At 42.9% G+C, this 23,029-nt stretch overlaps 1 protein-coding gene across 2 annotated transcripts; it reads right to left on the bottom strand.

Moving 5' to 3' along the window:
• Nucleotides 1–9,299: 9,299 nt before the first annotated feature.
• Nucleotides 9,300–22,607, bottom strand: thbs1b (thrombospondin 1b). Of its 2 annotated transcripts, XR_011311315.1 has the most exons (24): nt 22,372–22,607; nt 22,126–22,210; nt 21,339–21,898; nt 21,010–21,085; nt 20,579–20,662; nt 20,309–20,418; nt 19,242–19,367; nt 18,136–18,232; nt 17,086–17,259; nt 16,722–16,898; nt 16,443–16,616; nt 16,082–16,209; nt 15,801–15,953; nt 15,282–15,500; nt 15,027–15,134; nt 14,438–14,597; nt 14,197–14,315; nt 12,755–12,989; nt 12,387–12,614; nt 11,948–12,219; nt 11,760–11,857; nt 11,514–11,653; nt 9,629–11,392; nt 9,300–9,584 (listed from the first exon to the last, which is right to left on the bottom strand). XR_011311315.1 is itself a non-coding variant. In XM_069708471.1 (23 exons), the coding sequence occupies exons 2-23, from the start codon at nt 22,187–22,189 to the stop codon at nt 11,385–11,387; spliced, it is 3,510 nt and encodes a 1,169-aa protein (XP_069564572.1). In that variant the 5' UTR covers nt 22,190–22,210; nt 22,372–22,607; the 3' UTR covers nt 9,300–11,384. The 2 variants fall into 2 exon arrangements, 1 of the variants encoding a protein (XP_069564572.1); XM_069708471.1 differs by having other exon boundaries at nt 9,300–11,392.
• Nucleotides 22,608–23,029: the final 422 nt, after the last annotated feature.

Genomic DNA, 23,029 nt, shown 5'->3' with positions numbered 1-23,029 from the left:
AAAGAGAGACAATATCTAATGAATTTTGCAGTTATTAAGTCATTGTGCATACAAGAAATAAAATTGATATATATATGATATACATATGTGTGTGTGTATATATATGTGTATATATAGATATATATATACCTTCAACTTTTACATCCCTAACTGTAATCTTGATATTAGATACACCATCTCCTTGTAACCTTTTAAATAGGTATTTCCCGCTTCCACTTGAAACGGTCCCAGGTGTGCTGCCCGGTAAAGCAATGCCACTGACCTAGTAATGTGAGCAGAATGGCTTCCTCTGAGTAGCTCTGCTCTACAAGCAATGGAGCAGAATATTACCGAGGCCGGTTGTAACTGGAGCTTTTTGGTGAAGGAATGTTGCTGGTAAACACAAATTCACTATTAAATATGTGTGCTACCAAGTCTGACCTTCAATTTCAAACGGATCCAGTATCTGCTTGAGGTCACATGCCAGCAGCTGACAGGATCAGCAATTGTGTGTTTCTAGATATGTTCATGTGTATTTAATTACGGTGTTATCATCAAAAAATACACTGATTTAATATTCTGTTAATATTAATATATGGCAGGTATGTTTTTGTGCCTAATTTTATAAGGACTTTGTGTGAATCCTGCTTGTATGGGACAGAGTAAATGGATGTGTTTAAATCCCGGACTTTTTTCTGTTAATTGAGTAAGCAGCCGTGTGACTGCAACTAATGCAGTTTTCGTCTTTGGAAACTTGTAATAACTGGCCCTTGAGCAAGGCAATTTATGATCAGGGGACAAGGGAACACAGTGTTTTGTTCTGGACAGCTTCAAATAAACAGACAAATATCTTTTCATAATATTTGAATCATCATTCCTTAGATTGGCCCTCGACGCATGATGACATCTCTGGTTTCTCTCTCCATGTCGCCCGCTGACAGACTGGCACCCATTTGTAAGCCGGTCTCATTTATAGCGAGCTTTTTTTTTCTTTTTCCGTCAACTTTCTCTACTTCCAGCTGTCATGGAAGCCTGGCACCGGCACCAGCACCCGGGAGGCTTTTGCAGCCTGATTCGAAACCCGGGCTCTGCCCTGGCCTTGTAGCCCACATGAGTCACTTCTGTAAACCTTGTCACAGCGTCAGCGAGATCTTTGGACTGGAGTTTTGCCCCATCTCTGTTTCTCCTCGGTTTGTTCTTTCCTGGCCTCAGTTTAGCCAGCGGAGCTCCTCCTCTCAGGGGCAGCACAGCAAAATATCTGCAACCAGCTCGGCCATATGTCAATCTATACCAAACCGTTTCTGTAAAAAGAAAGTTGCCTACAGAAACTTGATTGACATAAGAACTTTGAAGTGAAAAAAGAAAACGGTCATAGAAAACAAGAAAAAAAAAAAGAAGTTATCTAACATGATAGTTGAAATGGAAAATGTTAAAGATTAGTAAATTTCATGCTGTGTTAATTGGCCAAGAGGCTGACAAAACAATCCTGTAAACCAATGAAATGGTATAAATTACTGAAGGGTGTCACTGGGTTACTCCTAATTCTCTTGACCTACTTAATACATGAGCCGGCGATCGTACCAGCTGCCAAACAGCAACATCACAACATCTGTCAGTCCAATTTACCCTTGACTCCGTCGGACATCAAAAACTTTGCATTGACACATAAATGAAAGACGGGTGCCTTCATCCCAAATGTTTACATCTGTCTCGCACGCAATGCCGGTCTGTGGGGAGGTTTAGTGTGTGTGTGTGTGTGTGTGTGTGTGTGTGTGTGTGTGTGTGTGTGTGTGTGTGTGTGTGTGTGTGTGTGTGTGTAAATCTGTCTGCCACAGCCATCGCTAATATTTCACACCTCCTGTGTGGAGAGTTGTGTTGGCCGATTTGTGGTCAACAACACAGAGAATGCTTGACTTCCTGTCGGCAGTCATTAATTGCTATGAGTGTTCACCATTACGTCAGCGCAACAGGAAGTCCACCATTTTGAATTTAGTCGTCATTTTTGGCGATTCACACGTTGTACTTTAACAAACTCCTCCTACAGATTTTGTTGGACCGACTTGAAATTTAGTCTGTGCACTCTTAACATGTTTGGAATTAAAAGTTATCAAAAGAATTTGTTTTTGTCGATCGGTGTGCCCATAGCGTGGGGGCCTAAAAATGATCCAAAAGTCATGTTGTCCAAAATGTGACCCAAAAATGACTTTTGGGTTACTTTTTGCTAAAGTATGACTTTTTTTTTTAAAGACATGTTTAAGGGGGAATTGAACCCCTAACCTTCTTGTTGAGAAGCAACAGTGCTAACCACTGCACCACCAATCTTCACAGGAGTTAGGCAGCATTGTGACAAATCTTTGGCTCACTGCAACCTATAACTCCACCATCCACAAATATTCATTCAAATGCAACCAAAATTGCCGCAGACATTCTTTGGATAGTAGATATATACGTGTTTTCAAGGGGGTCTGCACTGATATTAAATATCTACCTGTACTGTGTAGTTTATGCAAAACCTTTTTCAATTTCTCCAAACGTTTCAACTTCACTAAAAGTTGAATCACCATCAACAGACCAAGGTGGAATCTGAACCATTAATAAACCTTGGTGAAGTAGAATCTTTTACCTGTTGAGTTAACCAGACTGTCGGTTGAGTCACTGGAAAGATCTGAGTGAACTCTGTGAAGCACTTTCCACCTTCCTATACCACCACCAACAGTGGTAGTATAGGAAGGTGGAAAGTGTCATAAGACTTCATTCTCTGAGGACCATGAAAACATAATGATTAAGAATGCAACTCTGCAAAAAAAATATGTTCCCAGGATATAGAAAACATTTAAATTCGAACACTAATAGTTTAAGATACATTTTGGGGTTATTTCAATGATCTTAGTTTGGTGGTAGCCATACAATTACCAGATTTTTGTATGGACTGTACACTTCTGACTTCGCCATTTGCTGTGCGTTTACATCTCCACAGCTGGTCTGCTGGGTATTGTGGTCATTACTAGACCTGTGAGGTTAATGTGCAGCTGTGTCACACTGGTACAGATAGCGGAGGTATGCTGTATCATGGGCACACAGTGTCTTTGCTGTGGCAGAGATGGTGTGTTTGAAGCAGAGTCTGTAACTCGACACGAGGGAGAGGACGGGAGGAATTACAGACCATCGGATAAACAGAAGCTGCAGAGCAGCAGCAGGGCGTGCTCCCTTCAGGAAATTAAAAGCTATTGCTTCTTCCTTCAGTCTGCACATCTTCTCTCATCTGCTGCCAGTTTACTTAATGAATAGCACACTAATAGTGTCTGGGATCTTTCTTTTATGCTGTTGTCTATACAGGACATTGACCCTCAGTGTTATACAATTATTAAACCGAATACTGTTATTACTAATATTTCATTGTCACAAAGGGGATTAGAATTGTTTACAGATATGTAACACTCCTATTTTAGTATTGGCTTAATGAGTACTGTACTGTCTTTGTAGTTGTTTGCTGTAGTTTTCTGGTGCTTTGGCTGAACATGCAGGCGGTGATTGCTGCAACAAGTGGGTTAAGACAGCTACCTATCACACGATGATCCATGTTTCCAACCCTTAATATTATATTGCTTTGCCAGCATCCGTACCTAGCTTGCTCATCACATTTGATTACGTTATTTTTATACACCTTGAGTTTAAGATTTTGATATAAAAGCCCTCAAATATAATAATGATAATAATACATAAAGTTGGGTGCAAAACATCGATATGTACATCCTCACCAACACGTTTTTGTTTTGAAATCCATAATTGCCACAGCAATACTTCAAACGACTACTTGCGCGGTCCGCCCACATCGATAAAGTCACTTGGTTTCAGCATCTGAGGCGTTTAAGGCTCATCAGTAAATTGTAGCATCCTTTGATGGCATGTGAGGTGTTTAAGGGACATCTATTGTTGTATCCAGCAATATTCTTGAGACCTCCAGGGGACATCTGTAAATTTTAGCTACTCAAAAAATAACCTGGATCACACTCTCCCCTTCTAAACTGCAATTTTCTTTTCCTTGAATTTTTTTTTGTTTTTGAAATTGGTCTAAAAACAAAACAAAAGTGTTGTTATGGAACTGGTGTCAATGTCATAGTATCAGTACAGGTATTGAAAATTTGTTTGCGATACTCAGCCCCACTAATACTTAACTTTTTAAAATAAGGTGTAACAAAGTAACCAATGAGGGGAACAAAGCAGAGTTGGGGACAAATGTCGGTCACCTCTTTCAAACAATGAATCACGGCAAAGAAAAGGATCCAGTGCAGAAGATGAGATATATTTTAAATTCTGAACATTTTCAAAAACAAGCCACTACCTGAGGAGATAAGGTTTGCAGAATCACTGACTTCTTTTAAATCACTTCTTAAAACACATTTTTATAGAATTGCTTTTAAATGATGTCGTCCTTTTATATCCTGTTATGTCCTTTTATGCGGTTCTTTTGTTCCCCTGTTTTTGTTTGTTTATTTTATTCATTTATTTATTTGTTTGTTTTCGATTCCATTTGCTGGTTTTGGTTATTTGTTTGGTTTTCTTGTATTCATTACCTTTATGGTATGGTCTTTTTTGCCTCCTGTTTTCTTAAATGTTTACCGGTATCAACGTTATGTTTGACTATGCTTTGCTTCTCTGTAGAGCACTTTGTAAACTCTGTTTTTAAAGGTGCTATATAAATAAAGTTATTATTATTATTACTCATGAAAGTGACCTTCTGTCTCAGTGGAGAACTAGCATATAAAAGTCTTGGAGAGCATGTACTTGGTATTTCCACTCTTCAGCACAAAAGCAATAAAATCAGGAACAAGAATGAATTTGATCCAGAATAGAAACCTAGTCACTTTCCCAGCATTGCCAACACGATTCTCTTTGGGTTGTTTTGGAACATTCGATTCTCGACTATTCAAACGTTTCCCCTGGCTCACTCATAACGCACAGAGAACACACCACACAGATATGACAGAGTTCGAGAGCTGAAAAACATGTATGACACGTCTCGGTCAGAAACTAAGAAAAATTTTGGTTGTTGTTGATTGGATTTCAATGCATGGTTGTCATACCAGAAAGTGATCAACCGTTTTTCCCCGTGTTGTTTTTAAATTGTCGACCTGCGTTTCATTTTATTGCCTAAGAGACGTGACAACTGAAGAGCAGGGATGTGTGACATCCTTACAATGATGTTTAGAAATGTTTTTTTCCCCCGCCGCGATGCGTCAAAGGTAACGGAGGTCACCTTTTTTCCATCAAAATATTGTTTGAGTTCACCAGGTGCAGGCAGCTCAGGGGTCAGAGGTCGGAGCACATCCTGGTCAGGAATCCCATCAAGTCTGCCAACAATCACAGGAACCATATTGCTACCTGTGGGGAATTATTTTATGAGGCCTCACAGAGGGGAATTGCAGAAAAGTAGCCAGTGCGGTTATGCGATTTTATGGCAATTATGCCATTAAGCCTGACATAATCAGGAGCCTTATCTTTGTTTCACTGGTGCCGTGATTGTTGTAATTCTCATACGACTGTCCCTAAAGTTGTGGTTTGGTGCTGCTGCAGGACCTCTGATGTTGGCAAGCACAATGTACAGGCAACAAAGCAGCATGACATCGTTTGCGTCTTCATTCACACTGGTCTTTCTTCTCTCCTGCTGTGTTCCAGATGGCGTACTTGCGTACTAACACTCACTATTTTGAGAGCATAAGTGCGTTCACTGTGATGAGTATAGATACACGCAGTGCGCTACAAGTACTCGGATGGTGCACTCAAAACGGTCCAAAAAAATAAGTGTGAAACGTTGGACACTCGACGTAAAGAATATTCAATTTTAAGGCATCTGAGGAAACTGTTGCAGAACACTGCGCAAAAGTGTTTATTCTGCTCTAAGTACCACCATACTGCTGTTGGACAGAAGCGATCAGTGTGTTTATTGCGTGTTAAACAAAGGACACAAAAACACTGTCATTTCTGGGTAAAATAATTAAAGCCGGTTGGACGGTTGATGCATTTCAAATTCTACGGTTATTTCCGGTAAGTCCAGAACGGTTTGAGACAACGCTACCCTGTCAAAATTTCAGTACCACACATGTAAGACTCCTAACACGCAAGACCACTATTTGTTAGCGTACTGAGGGATGTATGTCATTTTGAACGCAACCTTTTTGTCTGCATTTGGATGCCTCATCCATGTCAAGCTTTTCTATTGTGCTTTAGTAACAACAAAGTGCAGCATGTGCAGAATAATAATAAATAAAATGCCTGGTTACATAACCGCTCTGGTGCCTGCAGCTATTTTGTTCTCTAAGTTACAGACTGCAGGTGTCACTGAGGTTTTATTTTGAGCCCACCCTACACACCCAAGTAACTACAACTGAGAGGAAATGCCTCGACTAAACCACACTCCAGACTTGTATTTAAGTCTTTATTGTTGAAGAAAATGTTATTTTATTCTTATTTAAGTCTCAAACACTGTATGTACAGGTGGTATCCTGCAGCTCCCTGTGCTCACAGAGGTTGATGGTGGGGGAAACGCCGCAGATTTCGGTGGGGTCCTCCATCTTAAGATAACACCTCAACACCTCTATGCACAGCAGCATGAAGCGGAAAGGTGCGCAGTGACAGACAGAGGAGGAGGAGGAGGAAGGCCAGATCAAATGTAGCATTTCAGGTTTGATGTTTTGAGGTTTGAGGCCAGTCGTGGCAGCGGGTTCTGTAAATGGTTTGCAGCCTCACCACTCGGCTGGACGAATTACAGGAGCTAAATGAAGCCGTCGTAACTCCAGGGTGGATGGCCTTTGTTCTGTTCATCAGCACTTTGCATTAGTCACTACACTTCAAGGCTGATGTGTGTATCCTTTTACTGCAAAAAGGTGCATTTTGCAGACCCGTTAAAGGTGCGGGAGGTAATTGGGCGGGTCTTTTTCAGCTTTGGTCTGTCATTATTTGAGCAGTTGTGTAGTAAGTAATCGTGGAAGTAGCCTCCGACCGGAAAGCAGTCGGTTTGAAGTCCTGGTCGCTCTCGGAAAATCTGAGGGGCCGGCAGGTCATCACTTCCGTCGCATACTGTGAGTAACACATTGTGGTTCTCATAAACATCGACGTGTCTGACAGCAACTTCTCTTACTTAAATTCAATGCAGTGTCTGCAAACTGTCGTCTCCTTGAAATCGTCCCATTTTAGAGCTATTATTCAATTAGTTAATGGACAGAAATTTATTTTAGCATCTTTTGCCACCAAGTAATCATTTCAGTTATATTTCCAAGCAAACATTCCTAACTTTTTTTTGGTACTCATGCTCAAATTTGAGGATTTGCTGATGTCTGTGACTAAATTTTTTATGGTTTGGATTGCCGATTGCCCAATAAGCCAATTGGATGTCGCTGTAGTCTATTGTGATGGGTTACTATTGATTAAAGTTTATTACAACTGGCTGAATGTTTGAGGAAACTATCAACTAATTATGAAAACAATAATTCTAATTAATTGATCAATTAAGCCAAATGAACATGCCATCTAAATATTGACTTAAAAGTAAGGTATCTGAAGTACAGGTATCCAAAAATCATGTTGTGACCGTTTTATTTTAAAAAGACAAAGAGTATACTCAATGAATGGGACATCTACTCATCACTTCCCAACTAACAAGAAGGTGTAGCATATTTTATAGAGAATAATTTATGTAAAATAAGACAATGGACCAAATTCATGCAAGAACCAAGTGTACCAAGTGGAGTTTTCTATAAACTGGTGGGGATTTTCAATGTGGCAACAGTCACATCCTGACACAGTCTAAATAGGGCCTTAGAGTCCATGTGGGTGTTTGCAGACAGCTGGCAGAGACCTGTGAGAACTGCAGCTGGTATTAAGATGTCTGGTCTTCAGTGTTGCCACATTGTAATAATCCATAATAACCCATGCCGGGCTGCCATTGTTAGTAGGAATGACTTTATGATTGACTTCCTGGATTAAAAAAGGCTAATTTTTTAATTTGTTTTATAGTGTAGCCCATAAACGTCTACTTGCTTCTCAACATTTGATTGCTACAGAATAAGAATGAGTCATCCTATACTGACTTCATAAATAGCTTTCAGTGAATATGTCTAAACAGAGTAGTCTGGTTGGTCTTTTCTCAGTGACAAAGAAGCCCTAGCCCTTAGGATAAAATAAAATAAACTGAGGAACACGCTGGTTTATTGCATGGACAGAGATGTAGCCACCGTGTTTAAACAAAGTCGCAAAAAGTCAAACATCAACAGAGAGTCTTTGTCAGAAGACACCAATGTGCAGGACTCATTTTTGGATCAGTGATTATATGGCCACTCGGTTTGTAGTATCTGAGACCTGACCCAGGACACGAATCCACCTCCTGCTGCATACCGGGTCTCACATTTGTGTGACAATACAGTATGTCTAATACCCGAGAATAGAACTGTGCAGGAAAGAATCACCAGTAGTTCTGCTCTTTTGGACCCCGCTGTTCGTTAATTGGTGGCACATGAGGCTATTACCAGTTTTAGTGTTTTTTCTCTGTTTTGGTTCTGTTCCATTTGACCGCATTTTGGATTGTTTCCTTGAGTTTTGATTGGATTAGTCGTCAGAGTTTACTGTATACACATCAAGTACAGGTAGGCTTTTCACAAGTCCATTTCCGATTGCTTTTCTTGACTTTTGGACCGATGAATTCCAGTGCAACATTACAAGAGTGACTTTTTTTTAATTTTTTTATTTATGCCAAAGAAGGAGACAGCAAAAACACCCCTGTCTATATTTAGGGGAATGGTATCACCAAAATAAAATGGAAAATAAAATCTAAGAAATTTGTGTTGCCGCACAAAAAGCAGAAAAATGACAAAACAGAATCTATTTCGTCCACCGCTGGATTATTTTAGTCCCTTCTACCACATTTCAGCCAATGTCAAGGTTTGTGTCAACCTAATATTTGCAGACCCCGGAGAGGTCACTGAGATCAAGCTGAGGTGCAGATGTCCGTGTCACATTCCTCATGTGGCCTTCATCAATAGAGACCATGTTTGCCTCCATGCAGAGAGAGTACAAGTCTGTCTGAGCGTCAGGGGAAGTAGGAGACCACTTTGAGTAATTGTAGGTGTTAAGCAGTGAAGCTACGGTCGAGTCTGTCTGCCTTTTTGTGATGTAGTCTGGAGGGAAGAGACTGACTGTAAGTCTGCTCTGAGTCATCGTGTAAATCCTGACTCTATTTCCACGCCACCTAAACAAGTTCTAGACTTGATCACCGCTGGAGTCTGAGGCAAAACCGCTCCAGTGTGACAAACAAAAGCACAGACAGGTTTGAGAATTTTAACAACTATTTATTGTCTTGAAGTATGTAACAAAATAGTCACTATGAATAAAAACAGCATTTTGCTTTGTACAACTAAGAAAATGTTTACAGACAAGCAAAACTAATTGTACAAAAAATAATGGTAACATTGATACACAATAACAAAACAAAAAAAGGTAAAAACGATAAAGAACAGAACATCCTCACGTCAGTGTGCAAACCGTTTATACAGATGGACGTGTGCCCTTTTGTGAGGCAACAGATCCTGATAAATTATTTAAATAGCCTTTATCTACACACACACACACACACACACACACACACACACACACACACACACACACACACACACACACACACACACACACACACACACACACACACACACACACATATCAATCTCTCACAAACAGCTAAGAAAACAGAACAATAATTTATCTGCTAAAAATCGCATTGGACATAAATGATAAAGCTAAATTATAAAAAAAAAAAAAAAGAAATCTCCCATTTTACTGTCATTTTCACTGGGGCAGATCATGGGATCGGGAGCTCTCCTGTGTTTGTAGATATGAAATTCCATATTATTTACAGCTCATGCTACAGTAGCACTAAGATGTCCATCATTTCAAATGAATTAAAAAAAAAAAAAGTACTTAGGTTGTGTTTTTGTTTGATCAAATTATACAACAGCAATGAGGTAATAATTGTACATCAAATATTTCCTTTGTTTTTCATCTCTCTCTGAAGAAAAGACACACAAGTCACATACACTTCATACTAAATAGCCCTACCTGAACAATACCAAATTCACTTTGTACAGCGGGAGATGATAGACAATGACTAGAGCATGCATCCCGCTTCCGACAGTCGACTGTACCTGATTTTAAGTCAGCTTTCACTGTGATTGGAAGGATTTCTTTTTACTTTTTTAAAGTATTTAAATTTTGTTAACTGCCTACATTGTAGGCAAAAGTCAATAAATTACATGTATTTACATAATTTCATATTAAAATCCTCAAAAGCTGAGGGAGATAAATTTCTTCAAGGTTTTGATGTAAGATGAGGGTTATTTGGGAGGGAATCCTGGCTTTAAGATTGAAGGCAATTGTTTTGTAAAATAATCCTCCTAATTTTTCCTCACTGGTTTATCATGGGAAGATCACCACTTCCATTTAATCCTGAGAGTTGTTTATATAACCAGACAACATCAGCAAAGTCGATGATCCCTGTATATAAAAGATACCTGACCTAAATTTAATTTCTTCTCGCCACAGTTCTTCTCTACAGAGATTCTTAGGCAGATAGGTAAAAGAACTTTCTTGCTCCACTCATGGCTAGTCTTCCACACAACACGTGCATGAACATCCACAACATCACGTTCCCCCAATTTCTAACTTGTTCCACTCCCAACAGTTTCCTTACGTTGCACATCCTTAGCAACAACAACAACAACAAAAAATCACAAAAAAAAAATGTTAACGCTGTCTTCATCCACTGAGTCATCAAAAGTTGTATCGTTCAGAATCTACATCCTTGGCAAGTCTGGTAAAGCAAAGGAATTATTCAGTTGTTGTTTTTTTTCTTTGGGATGTCCATCTAGAAAGTAAGGTAGGAAGGCACACAGGCTGAAGAAGTAAGATAGAAAGTCAGAGAGAGATGTAAAGGCTTGGAAGTGCATAGTTGTCTATAGGAGCCATTCCCGTACAGAGATGAATGAGGTTTGTCAGAGAGCGGGAAAGCAGGCAGAGCTGGGATAGAAAGGTGTTGGTGTCCTACCGGCAAAGCTATGAAAAACTTGTTTGATAATTATACATTTTTTTTCTCCAGCTCCTCCCTGCTCTCATGGATGCTAAAGGTGTTGGAGAAGGGGCTCTCTGATCCTCAACTGGCAGTCAGCTGGTTGGTGCTCTGCCCGAACCAGCTTCAAGTTACCCTGAGGCTGACCACATGCCCTTCGCCTCGTCCAAGTGTGCGTGCCACAGAAGAAAAAGTCGCGGAAATAAATCGGTCCCTGGACTTTGCATGAGAATATATAAGTTCATACTTTTGTACAAAAAAAGGTGCATTCCTCAGAGCTTCCTGCGCTGTGCATTTATGCATCTGTTAAAACAAAGAGACACGATGTAAAGAGAGTTTACATTTGGCCTCCTCTGTGGCATTAATTTTAAGAGAAGCACATCAAGTGATTGTACATATTAGTTGACTTTAAATAAATGCTTACCTCTGCATTCATACTTGAGGTCTGAGAAGTATACCATCTCTTGCGAGAAGACGAAAAGACCTAGCCTGCCCCCGGCGTATGTCTTATCATAGATGCTACCAGAATCTGCCATGATCTTCTTGCCCTCGTACATCACAACTCTGTGGGAATAAAATCAAAATGAAAGTTGATGAGGTCGAAAGCTTGATATTTCAACTTCAAACTCATGTGAAGCGAATTGGGGATTCATTAGTATCCTCTGCCCACCGAATATGTCCTGTTCTCGGCCTGTGGATCAGATGCCATCTGTAGGCAGTGAAGTCTTTCCATCCAATGTTCTTGGGGTCATGCCAGAGAGTGCGGACCTGGCGTATGAGAAAATAAACAGCAATGGGTTAATCGGATTTCTTATTAAACATTTTAACAACACGTAGAAGAACAGTAGTCTTGCCTACCTGTCCTGGGGTATTGCCTGTGTGCCAGAGGGCATTTCTGAGGTGCTCTCCTGGACCGGTGGTGGAGTTAACAACCTTAATGGACAGGCCCGAGTAGCCCTGTGCCTTGGTGGGTTTGTTTGACCAGTAGGTCTGTGTGATCTGCTTCCACATCACCACGTAGAACCTGGAACTGGACTGATAGCCGAACACAAAGCCGGCGTAATCGTCATCTCTTTCCGTGTTGATGAAGAAAGTCCCGCTGAAGTCCACCGAATTAAACTCATGATAACCTGGCGAAGGAAACAAATGCAAGTTGGAGGGATGTCAATGGAAGAAGAGAAAAAAAACGGACTGAAAATGGGTATTCTCCTATCGGCCTTTTAATAGTTCTACAGGTGAACTTGAAAAAAACTCTATGAATCGTGCAGACGATCATGACACATTCTTTTTAACTTACCAACAGCAATGCCAGGGTCGCAGTTGACGGTCTGAACCAGCTCTTTGCCCTGATGGCGGACAACCCAGTTAGGATCAATCTGGGAAGTTCCTTTCGGATCCAGAGGAACCATCTGGAACTGGCGGAAGTCTGTCTCACTAATGTCAAAGTTCTCCGGACACACGTCATAGATGTCGGGCACATTGTCTTGATCAAAATCATCTTTGCAAGCATCTCCTCGGCCATCACCTGAAAAGTATACATTGTATGTAAATTGATAATAGCACCCAAGGTGCATAAACATGCTATGAGCTGTGTTTCAGCGTACTGCTCCCTCAGAACAGTTTAGAAAAAGCCGTATTGATTAGGCGCGGCCACTTTTAGCTTACCGTCAGAGTCCAGCTTATCAGGGTTGAAGGCCAGTCTGCAGTTGTCTTTGTCATCAGGGATGCCATCGTTGTCGTCGTCGTGGTCACAGGCGTCTCCCTTGCCGTCCTTGTCGTGGTCAGCCTGATTGGCGTTGGGGATGTACGGACAGTTGTCCAAGTTATTTTGGTGTCCGTCCTCGTCGATGTCCTGGTTACTGTCACACTTGTCTCCCACACGGTCATCATCTGAATCCACCTGTTATAATGTAGAGTTTTCTCATCAGTTATGAAGTTTTAAGATGCTTTTCTTTCACTGCTGTGTTTCCTGCTGCCTTTATCCTTTCAACTCTTGTATCCTTCTTTCATTGAGGACTTCCTTAGGGTCCAATCACCTCTATAAAGTTGCCAAGCTCCATTGGTCCAAGATCAAACATCATCACTCCACAAGACCATTGTTCCTTCTACTCCGATTTGCTTGTTAAACACTACCGTAATCTCCAGTGAAAAGAAAAATCATTCTCGTCCTACTTGGCAGGTATTACCGGAACCAATTTTAATTGTGTGAATATATAGGTCTGCTGATTCTCCACTGAGCATTGCTTCCAGTTGTTGCATCCAAATGGACATAGACCTCGAGTTAATTTTGAAACTATTGGTGCAACCTTTAACTAATTGGAGTAATAGTTGGGTGGAGCTGGGCTAACATATTGTGGTTCTAAAAAAGAATAGGTGCAAGTGGGATTTCTAGAATCAAAAGTTATTTTGTTTAAAATATCAGTAAGTGGCACTTTTGTTTAAGTTTTTGTATGCTTTCGACAAATAAATAACATTTCTGCATCCATGTCTGGACTTGTCTCTTTTCGCCTTTAATTGCAGTGGGCTTCACTCTTTAAAACCCACATCAGTTTAGACTTTGATGCTCCCCTGCTTCCCCCATCCTTCTCCTGGTTCCCGTTGTTCAACACATTCCTATTTCTCAGTGTAGCATGGCACAGGTGGACTGAGCAGGCCTGGGCTGCGCCGACAGGGCACGCACATACCCCAGGGCCAGTCCATTCCTCAGTAATATCCAACCCAGGGTCTCTCCCCTCACATTAGTCAGCTAACGTCAATGGGCCATTGAAAAGACCCCTAACCCCCCACCACGCCTTATTGAACTGATGTGCCCTTGAGCTGCATACAGGATTTACTCCACCTTTACATGCTGTGATAAAGCTTAGACAGCGACACAGGGCTAATCACTAAGACTTTCTCTGAATTGAAAGAGAGATATATGCTGAGCTATAGAGAAAGGCAGGGAGATGAATGTGGATTATTGTTGCCGGGTGAGGCGGAAGGAAATGGGGAAAGGCGGTGTGTGTGTGTGTGTGTGTGTGTGTGTGTGTGTGTGTGTGTGTGTGTGTGTGTGTGTGTGTGTGTGTGTGTGTGTGTGTGTGTGTGTGTGTGTGTGTGTGTCCACACACCTGATCAGGATTATGTTCCAGAGGGCAGTTATCACACATGTCTCCAACTCCGTCCAGATCTGTGTCTCTCTGGTCAACATTGTAAACGTAGGGGCAGTTGTCCTTCTCATTCAGTATGCCTGGCGAATGAATGGAAACACAAAAGTAAAATATCATAGTCAAAAAGCAAAATCATACTCGCAAAGATGTTGATTTCCAGAGCACTTTTTTTTTTTTTTTACAAAAAGTTTCCAGCTCTCACCATCTCCATCAATGTCCACAGCACAGGCATCTCCCTCGCCATTGTTGTCCGTGTCGGTCTGGTCTGGGTTGCTATTGTAGGGGCAGTTGTCACAGCGGTCACCCACATCATCACGGTCATAGTCATACTGCCTGGGATTGTACACGAATGGACAGTTGTCCTGTTTCCAAAAGACAAAGACAAAGAGTTGATGAGATGTTTTTAGGTGCAGCGCTTGTTGTTTGCTGGCTGTCGATTACCAGGTATGGGAGTGATGCAGAATGAAAAGGTGCTTTATTTTTAAGCCCCATCCCAAATGTAATGTTGGGATTAGCGGCACACAGTGCAGCTCCTTCAGAGCTCTAACCCAGTGTTGGAATTTGAGGTTTTGGCTCAGGCTGGGAAGAAACATTTGCTTTTCTGCTGCGCCGGCCGGCCGGCCCGCCCGCCCGCCCTCCCTCCCTCGCCCTCCCTCCCCCTCACTTCCTCCCCCTCCACCTGCCTTCTTATTAGACAGCATGAATGATGAATGGTGAAATCACAGTCGCACAGGACACACACACACACACAAACTCTCTTGTGCACTCCACCTCCGGAAATGTGTACCCACCCTGTCGTCAGGAATACCATCGTTGTCATCGTCATTGTCGCAAGCATCTCCAATGCCATCCTTATCGTAATCTTCCTGCCCAGAGTTAGGGAGGTTGGGACAGTTGTCCTGAATAACAGACAGCACAGTCAGACGTTAGACGTGATAATGCAAGAAATTTAACTTTAACCCTGCATCAGTAATGTCTTGAGTAAGTTTACTACTCATGACTTCCCTCTTTTCTTTTCCTCATCTTGCAGCTTTATCACTACGTACCTTTTTGCAGTGGTAGGTGGCGTTCTCCACACAGACCAAGTCGGCATTGGGCCATCCATCCAGATCCGTGTCCTCCCCACAGATGTGGCCGTTGCCAGCGTAACCGGGCTTGCACTCACAGCGGTACATGGGATCAGCGAAGTGTCCGAGGTAGTTGCAGCGAGCGTTTTTGTTGCAGTCATGGCTGCCATCCAGGCAGGGATTACGGGGTGTGCACACCTGCAGGTTGAAGGAGGGATGAATAGTTTCATCAACTGTCGGTGATCAACACTGGCTGTGCATTGTCCAAATTCTTGACATTCTGTCTTCAGAGAGACCAACATTCATCACAATAACTGAGCAAGATTCTGACCCGCAGATACAAGTGTACTCGAACTTCACACTGACTGTCAGAATTTATTCATCTACTTGCATCTCTCTCTCTCTCTCTCTCTCTCTCTCTCTCTCTCTCTCTCTCTCTGTCAGAGCCATTTTGTCCTGCTTTCTGATTGGATGACACAAAGACAGGACCGTACTTGCCTGCTTATTAGCAGTAGCCTGCTCCACACCTTTTCCAAACGGCTGCGGTCCCGAGTAGCGAGGTGGGCAGGGCAAACAGTTGTAGCCAGGCACTGTATTCTCACAGCGGTGCACGCCGTTAAACTCAAAGCAAGCGTCCGGGACCTCCTTGCACTGTTTTCAGGATAAAAAAGAGTGACAGCTGCGATCATTAAGCTGAAGACCTGGTAGACGTTGCAGCAAAGCATCGAGCCACGTTTGTAGTTAACGTAGTCACAGTAGAAGAACGGAGGAATTTTTACCTCATCAATATCTTTGCACTTGATGCCATTGCCGGCGTAACCACCTGGGCACTTTCCACACTTCCAGGAACCGTCAGGGAAACTGGTGCACTGGGCTCCAGCAAAGCAGGGGTTGGACAAGCACCCATCTGAAAACCGCAGTACCGTCTCATTATCAATATTCCTTCACATGTAACCTTTTCGTAATCCAGTAAATCTCATTCCAGTCAAGATCTTATTGTGATGGTAGATTTAAGGGTATAAAAATGTAACTAAATGATTAAAACCAACAGTAATGTAGCTATTGCTACACATCAAAAAAAGATAAATAATAAAATATTACAGATGCATGTTGAAGCGCTGAGTGATTAAAATGACTCACCGATGGGGCAGGGTTTCTTGTTGCACCTCTGGTTTTCTTTGGCGTCGCCTTGACATTCTTTACCGCCATAATTTGGTGCAGGATCATTGCACAGGCGTTTGCGGGTCTGGACACCTCCTTTGCAGGTGAGACTGCACGTATCCCACAGTGACCAGGGTCCCCAATTGCCATTAACTGATGGAGACAAGAAGAAAACATGATCATTTTTTTTATCCTTCCTAACCAAAAAAAACCCCCAAAAAACCAGCGGTGCCGTGACCGTAGGATGGTGAAACTTACTGGGACACGGAGACTTCTGACACTTTTCTGTTTGCCGGCCCTCTCCCTCACACTCCTTGCCGCCGAGCTGGGGCGTGGGGGAGTTGCAGAGGCGGATACGGGTGATGACACCAGCACCACAGGTGACTGAGCAGGATGACCAGGGTGACCAGTGGCTCCAGTTGCCGTCCTGCTTGACTGAGGGCCGCAAAAAAAAAGAAGAAAGGTCAGAGGTCATTTATCAGGAAGCAACATGTTGGACCACTGTGGCATTATATCATAAAAACAAATACCGTCACACAGATGATGACGCACAACTAAAATCACATGACATGACACGCTTGTTGTTTGTGTGTGGTTGTTGGTACACGTTGTATGGACTCACAGCGCTTGTCGCACTCCTGGAGGTAACAGTCGCGGGTCTGCACAGAGGTACCTTCGCAGTTGTTATTGATACGGTCGCAAGAGCGCCCCCGCTGCTGGATGCCCCGCCCACATGACACGGAACAATGGGTCCATTCAGACCACGGCGACCAGCCGTCCTCTGCATAGTCGCTCACTGAGCAGGAGGGAGAGAATATGAGAAAGAGGGGAAGAGGGAGACAATAAAAGAGCTATTCCAGTGAGGCGGCACCCCCTCGCAAACACCCCCGAGCCTAAATGAGGAGGGAAAGCTCTTAAATCGGAGGGCTAATAGTGTGGATTTAGCTGGGACTTAGACACAGAGAAGGCCTTCTGTTGAGAGCAAAGGCAGAGGACTAACACTGAGAGACGCTGGGAGAAACAGAAAGGCCCACTGTCCCCGGGATGCATAGGGATGCCCCATTGGCTTATGTTTTCCTAAAGAGGAAACAGATTTCGAAAACGTGGCCGTTGGTGTGTAATGACTTCAACAAGTGGCTGAGGTCGGGATGAATGCGGCTCCGCTTGTTTATTTAGGTTTTGGGGAAGCATTGCAGCCAAGCCCGCATAGGTATGAAGAACATGTCACTTCTCTTCATGTAAAAGATGGCTTCACTAAACAGCCAACCAATTTTCCATCCTCACTTTTACCCAATTTGGCAAACTGCAGCTATTTCAACTTGAAGATTCAAAGATGTTTCAGAGCACAAAGCGCCAATGTTCCAAACACATAAGCATCCCTTTCATTTACTCGGATGTTATTGAAGTTAAATCATCTTTTCTCTTGAATAGCAACCTTTACATCGGGGGAATATCTGTGGCTTTTATTTTATATGGCAAATAAAACAGAAACGGCTCTCTCAGGGAATGGGACGCTGTTTCAATGCTTCGTCTGTTAGTTGAATCGTATACGTTCTCGCTTATAGGGGCCATTCATGGAGACATTTATAGTGCAGGTTTACATAACTGTAATTACAGTGTACTTATGCCGGCTCTGACAATGTGTCGGACTTAGTGAAAAAGAAAAGCTTACGTGTTCCACAGCGTGGGCAGCACTCTCCGTCGGGAACAGTAGCATTAGTGCAGGGGATCAGGGGGCAGGAGATCTTGCGGCACACAGTAGCAGAGTTCTGCACAGAGATCAAATTCATGTTTAGACATAAGCTCAAATATATGGATATCACCCAAATGTTGCAGCAATTTTATTCGACATTCAGTCCATGTGCTGGGTCGGATCCTGATTCCCACACGGAATCAAGACACTGCAGTACAGCGGAGGTAATGGTTGTGTAAACCTATTTAAATCAGTGCGTGTTGCAAGATAATTTTTTTATCCAAGTCTTTAGTCCATGTCCGTGCAACCAACTCATTAAATTCCCTATTCAGTATTTGAGTTTGCAGAATTACCATGCCCGAGAGAAGTAAAACGCTGAGTTCTGGCTGAGAATGGAGACCCCTGCAGACAAGCACCTGCCCACTGGGTCAGGGGAGTTTGGGAAGGAGGCCAAAGTCCTAATAATGGATGTTGGTTTCAATGTGGAGCCGGACTGGGCACTGAGCCCCAAACAAGTAGAGCTAAGCCTGCCAGCAAAACCTGTGTGGAGTGTACTGCGAATGACTCGGGCATAACAACTTCATGCTAATGTTCTCCCTCCTGGATCTGATCATTGACTGGGAAGAAAGAGAAAAGCGGAACAACGAGTATATCAGTAGAAGAGGAAACCATGAAATAAAGCCACTGGTGAAATTCAGAGAGCTTCCCTGCCAAGTGTTTTGCACCTAAACTCATCCCTTTTTTCCACTTGTCAGAGCCAAGGTCTTGTTCTTAATTACGGGTAATGCCTCACTCAAAGTCTGGTCAAGTCCCTGAAGGCCACACTCAAGTTGAACCTCTGACAACAGACCTGTCATTACAGCTGTAGAGGCTGTTGGCCGTCTGCCAAGCCGTCACGCTACTAATTACTGAGCAGTTGAGTGGTGGTTAAGTGTGCTTGCGCCTCAGTGTGGTTGTCTTTTATATACCAGAGTGTGTGTATACATACGAGGACGAAGTCAGGCAATTGAGTGCATCTTCTCAGATGTGTGTTTAAGTACTTATGACACAATAGACACTGATGGAAACACACCGGAGGATCTCACCTGACAAGTGCACTCGGTGCAGTCGTCGACGGTCCACTCGTCTCTGTTCTTGCGCACGATGCCGTTGTGGATGCAGACGCCGCTGTGAATGCCGATGCGGGTTTTAATCAGATTGTTCTCATCCGTCTGGGGGTGTGGAGACAGATGTTGTTTGTTATTCGATATCAGAAGTTGTCACCTTTAGAATAAACTACTTTTCTCAGGGTCGGTACTAAAATGTACGGTGCAATTAAACACGAAAAAGCACCAGTGTAGTTTGTGCGCTTTTATCCAGAAAGAAGGCGATATGCAAGACAAGTTCATGTCAGTTCAAACAAAATTGTATGATATGTTTAAATATATTAAAGTAAAACTTCATAAGTTTGGAAACAGTTTTGAAGTGTTGCCATAATCAGGCTTGCAAATCTTGGACCAATATATTACAGTTACCACATCTCATTATGAATATACAGCATCATGTATTGTGGTTTGTTGCTCGACAGCTGTACACACTTGTGATGGTGAACTAGAGACCATACACATCTAAAATACACACACACACACACACACACACACACACACACACACACACACACACACACACACACACACACACACACACACACACACACACACACACACACACACACACACAGAGGCAGCAGACAGGCAGACAGGCCTCTTGGCTTCATTTGAATTCCCAGATTAGGATACAGTATCAATATCTCAACATTGTTTGTGACCATGAAAGGATGTTATCATATCACCAGGCAGCCGCTGATTCTCTCATTAAAACTGTTGTGTCAACAACTGCAATTAATACAAACAGTCCTCCCATCCATTTACATTTTTAGTCATTTGTTTAAATACTTTCAATGAGCAATTTTTGACCTGCGATAGCCCTGGGACACACACACACACACACACACACACACACACACACACACACACACACACACACACACACACACACACACACACACACACACACACACACACACACACACACACACACACACACACACACACACACACAGCAGACAGGCAGACAGGCAGACAGGAGACGGTCTCTTGGCTTTCCCCCTTACCAGCTGGCGGAGGTCATTGGAAAGCTCCTTGACCACGACACCGAGGCCCTTCAGCTCCTTAAACATGCTGACCAGGTCCTCGCAGGAGAAGCCGCAGACCATCTGCAGGTCTTCACCAGGGCAGAAGAAACAGGCAGGCCCGTCATTAGTTGTTAGTTCAGGTGAATATGTTTATTCTCCTTCTGTTCTAGGCAAGTCAGTCTTTAGACCAAGAACAAATGAAAAGATGTGAACCAGTATAATAGAAGGGTCTCGTGCATCAGTGTTTACCTTTAGTCTTATGTCCAGTGTACTCTGTTCTGATGGCTGAGGAGCCATTGAGGTTCTTCAGGATCATGGTGTCGGTCATTACGGCTGAAAGAAAGATAGTATAAATCAAATCTGCACACTCATCATAATCATTCATTTATTAATAAAGATGGGTATTTGTACTTAATCCCACACCACTATAAATTATTACAAAAAGTAATTAGTTAAAGCACAGCCCAGAGGAGATGGTTTAAGACCGCAGCACCCGGAGATATTTGTAAAGTGACATTCCTCTGTGGTAAACAGCCTCTTGTGGAGTGTTCTATGTAGAAATCAGCAGGCAGATTAAGTATCTACACATTTCTTTGATAAATACTATCTTGGACTTGGCAGTGCATGAAGCAGATGAGTGTTTAGTAAACACGCAAGACGTGTCGGGAGTGATTACTCACAGCTTTGGCATCCTTTGTTGCGGAGAATGGCGTCCAGTGATGTTCCAAACACAAACCGCACGTTTTGTAGGACCCCCTGCAAGTATCAGCGATCAGGTTAAGCTGTAATCCGGTACATCGGATCATAAAGACTTTTATCACTGTATTACACGTACAGTGTTACACAATCATTCTGTCCTGGCATACGCGTCTTTACGCACTCGGACACTGTTAACGGTTTAAACAAAAACGTCTTACCGACAACACTAAAATGAAAATCAAATTGAAACACAAATTCACTCTCCAAACTTCAAACTCAGTCTCCCGTCTATAGTGGCGCGTGCTCTCACCATGAACCTGTCCTTTACGGCTCCCTTGCCAACTCGGAGCCTCGCGCTGGCTGGAGTCTCCTGCGTCAGGATGCTTTGAATTGGCGCATCCAACTCGGCGGTGTTCACCTCCACGCATCCCGCGTAAAGCTGCGCCCGGTCCTCCTGCACGAACAGCGTGATATTCTTCCAGTGGCCCGTGGCCAGATCCACTTCCTCGATGGAAACCACCTGCTGCTTGTTCTCAGTGGAGAAAACTAAGTCCAAGGTGTTCGCCTTGCCGTTGGAGACGATCTCAAACACAGGTCCGGAGCCGTCCTGCTTCTCCACGGTCAGGAGGCTTCCCCTGGTCCGTCTGGACTGCTTGAAGTTGAGCAGGAGGAGGAAGCCCCTCTCGGCATGGATGGAATCGATCAGGTCCCTAAAGGAGCTCTCGGGAACAGGGGGGATCAGGTCCGGATTGAGGATCTTGTAGGCGGGGCTGTACGGGTCGTCTCCTTTCACCAGGGTGACCCCGTGGTTCGTACTGGGGACTTGGACGAGGTCAAACAAGTCATACACGCTATTGTCGTCTCGACTCTCTGCAGGGGGAATAATAAGAAGCAGTCAACCATTGTCTGGCAGCGCTCTGGACTTCTGCCGTTTCTGTTTTAATGCGCTGCAAACTTTATAAAGCCACACCAGCTTTTTTTTTTTTTTTTTTTTTTTTTTTAACACAATAATAACCACTGTCTTATCTATGACAAGACTTTATATTCTGAGAAGTTGAACAAGTTCAAGTTGAGTCAGTCAGTTCAGCCAAACTCACCTGCGACTCTCGCGCTCTCGCAGGTCCAAAGCATCAAAAGCAAAAATATTCCTGTCAGCTTCATGGTGAAACAACAGCCTGCTGCCTGTGACAAATGACGACAAAACCCAACAAAGCTCACCTTTTATAACATTTATGTCACAGTCAGATAAAGTCAGAACGTGCAACAGGTTGAATTCATATACATGCTCTCTGTCATGCATCTGCAAAAAAAAAAAATTGTCGCACAGAATATTTGCTACTCACCTGCTTCACCAAAACAGCAGATCCAAAGTAATTAAATCCCGTAAAATGTGTAGAAATCCAGAAATAATCCCCAAGAATGAAGTTATGGCAATTTATTTAAAAGTAAAAAAAGCTCCACCGTGAAAATAAGGAAAACGTATAAAATCTCCCTTGTTTTCTTTTTTTTTTTTTTTTTTCCTTTCTTAATTGAAAACTTTTCTCTTCTGGTATCGGCAGCTAAAAAACTCCCTTTTAAGCCGAAGGGGGACAAAGTGCTATTTAAATAGTTTGATGCCATTCCTAAGAAGAGGCCTCGTCCAATCACGGTGAGGGGAGAAAAAGGGACGAGCTTATCCTCTTAGTGCAGCGGGGGAGAGAGAGAGAGAGAGAGAGAGAGAGAGAGAGAGAGAGAGAGAGAGAGAGAGAGAGAGAGAGACCAAGAGCGACCAATTTCAGTGTGTTTCCTTCAGACTCTTAATGGACCAGTGTTTCCTCCCTCAGCGTCCATCCATCAGTCCTCAGAGGCATTTTCCACCTCAGAGAGACTCTACAGATTACTGTAATATTCACATGATATTGCTGCAGCTTCTGTCTGGTCTTCAAAGTTTAAAGTCACAAAAAAAAAATCACTCCTGTTATTCCACAAACTCTACAGTCCCCAATAGAGAGATCATGGCAC

Source organism: Brachyistius frenatus, unplaced genomic scaffold (assembly GCF_029030835.1).
Source record: "Brachyistius frenatus isolate BFR_SWC_R1_liver_20210118 unplaced genomic scaffold, ASM2903083v1 Contig_76, whole genome shotgun sequence".
NCBI lineage: Eukaryota > Metazoa > Chordata > Actinopteri > Embiotocidae > Brachyistius > Brachyistius frenatus.
Note: the sequence above shows the minus strand (reverse complement) of the source record. Positions and strands in the feature narration are given on the sequence as shown.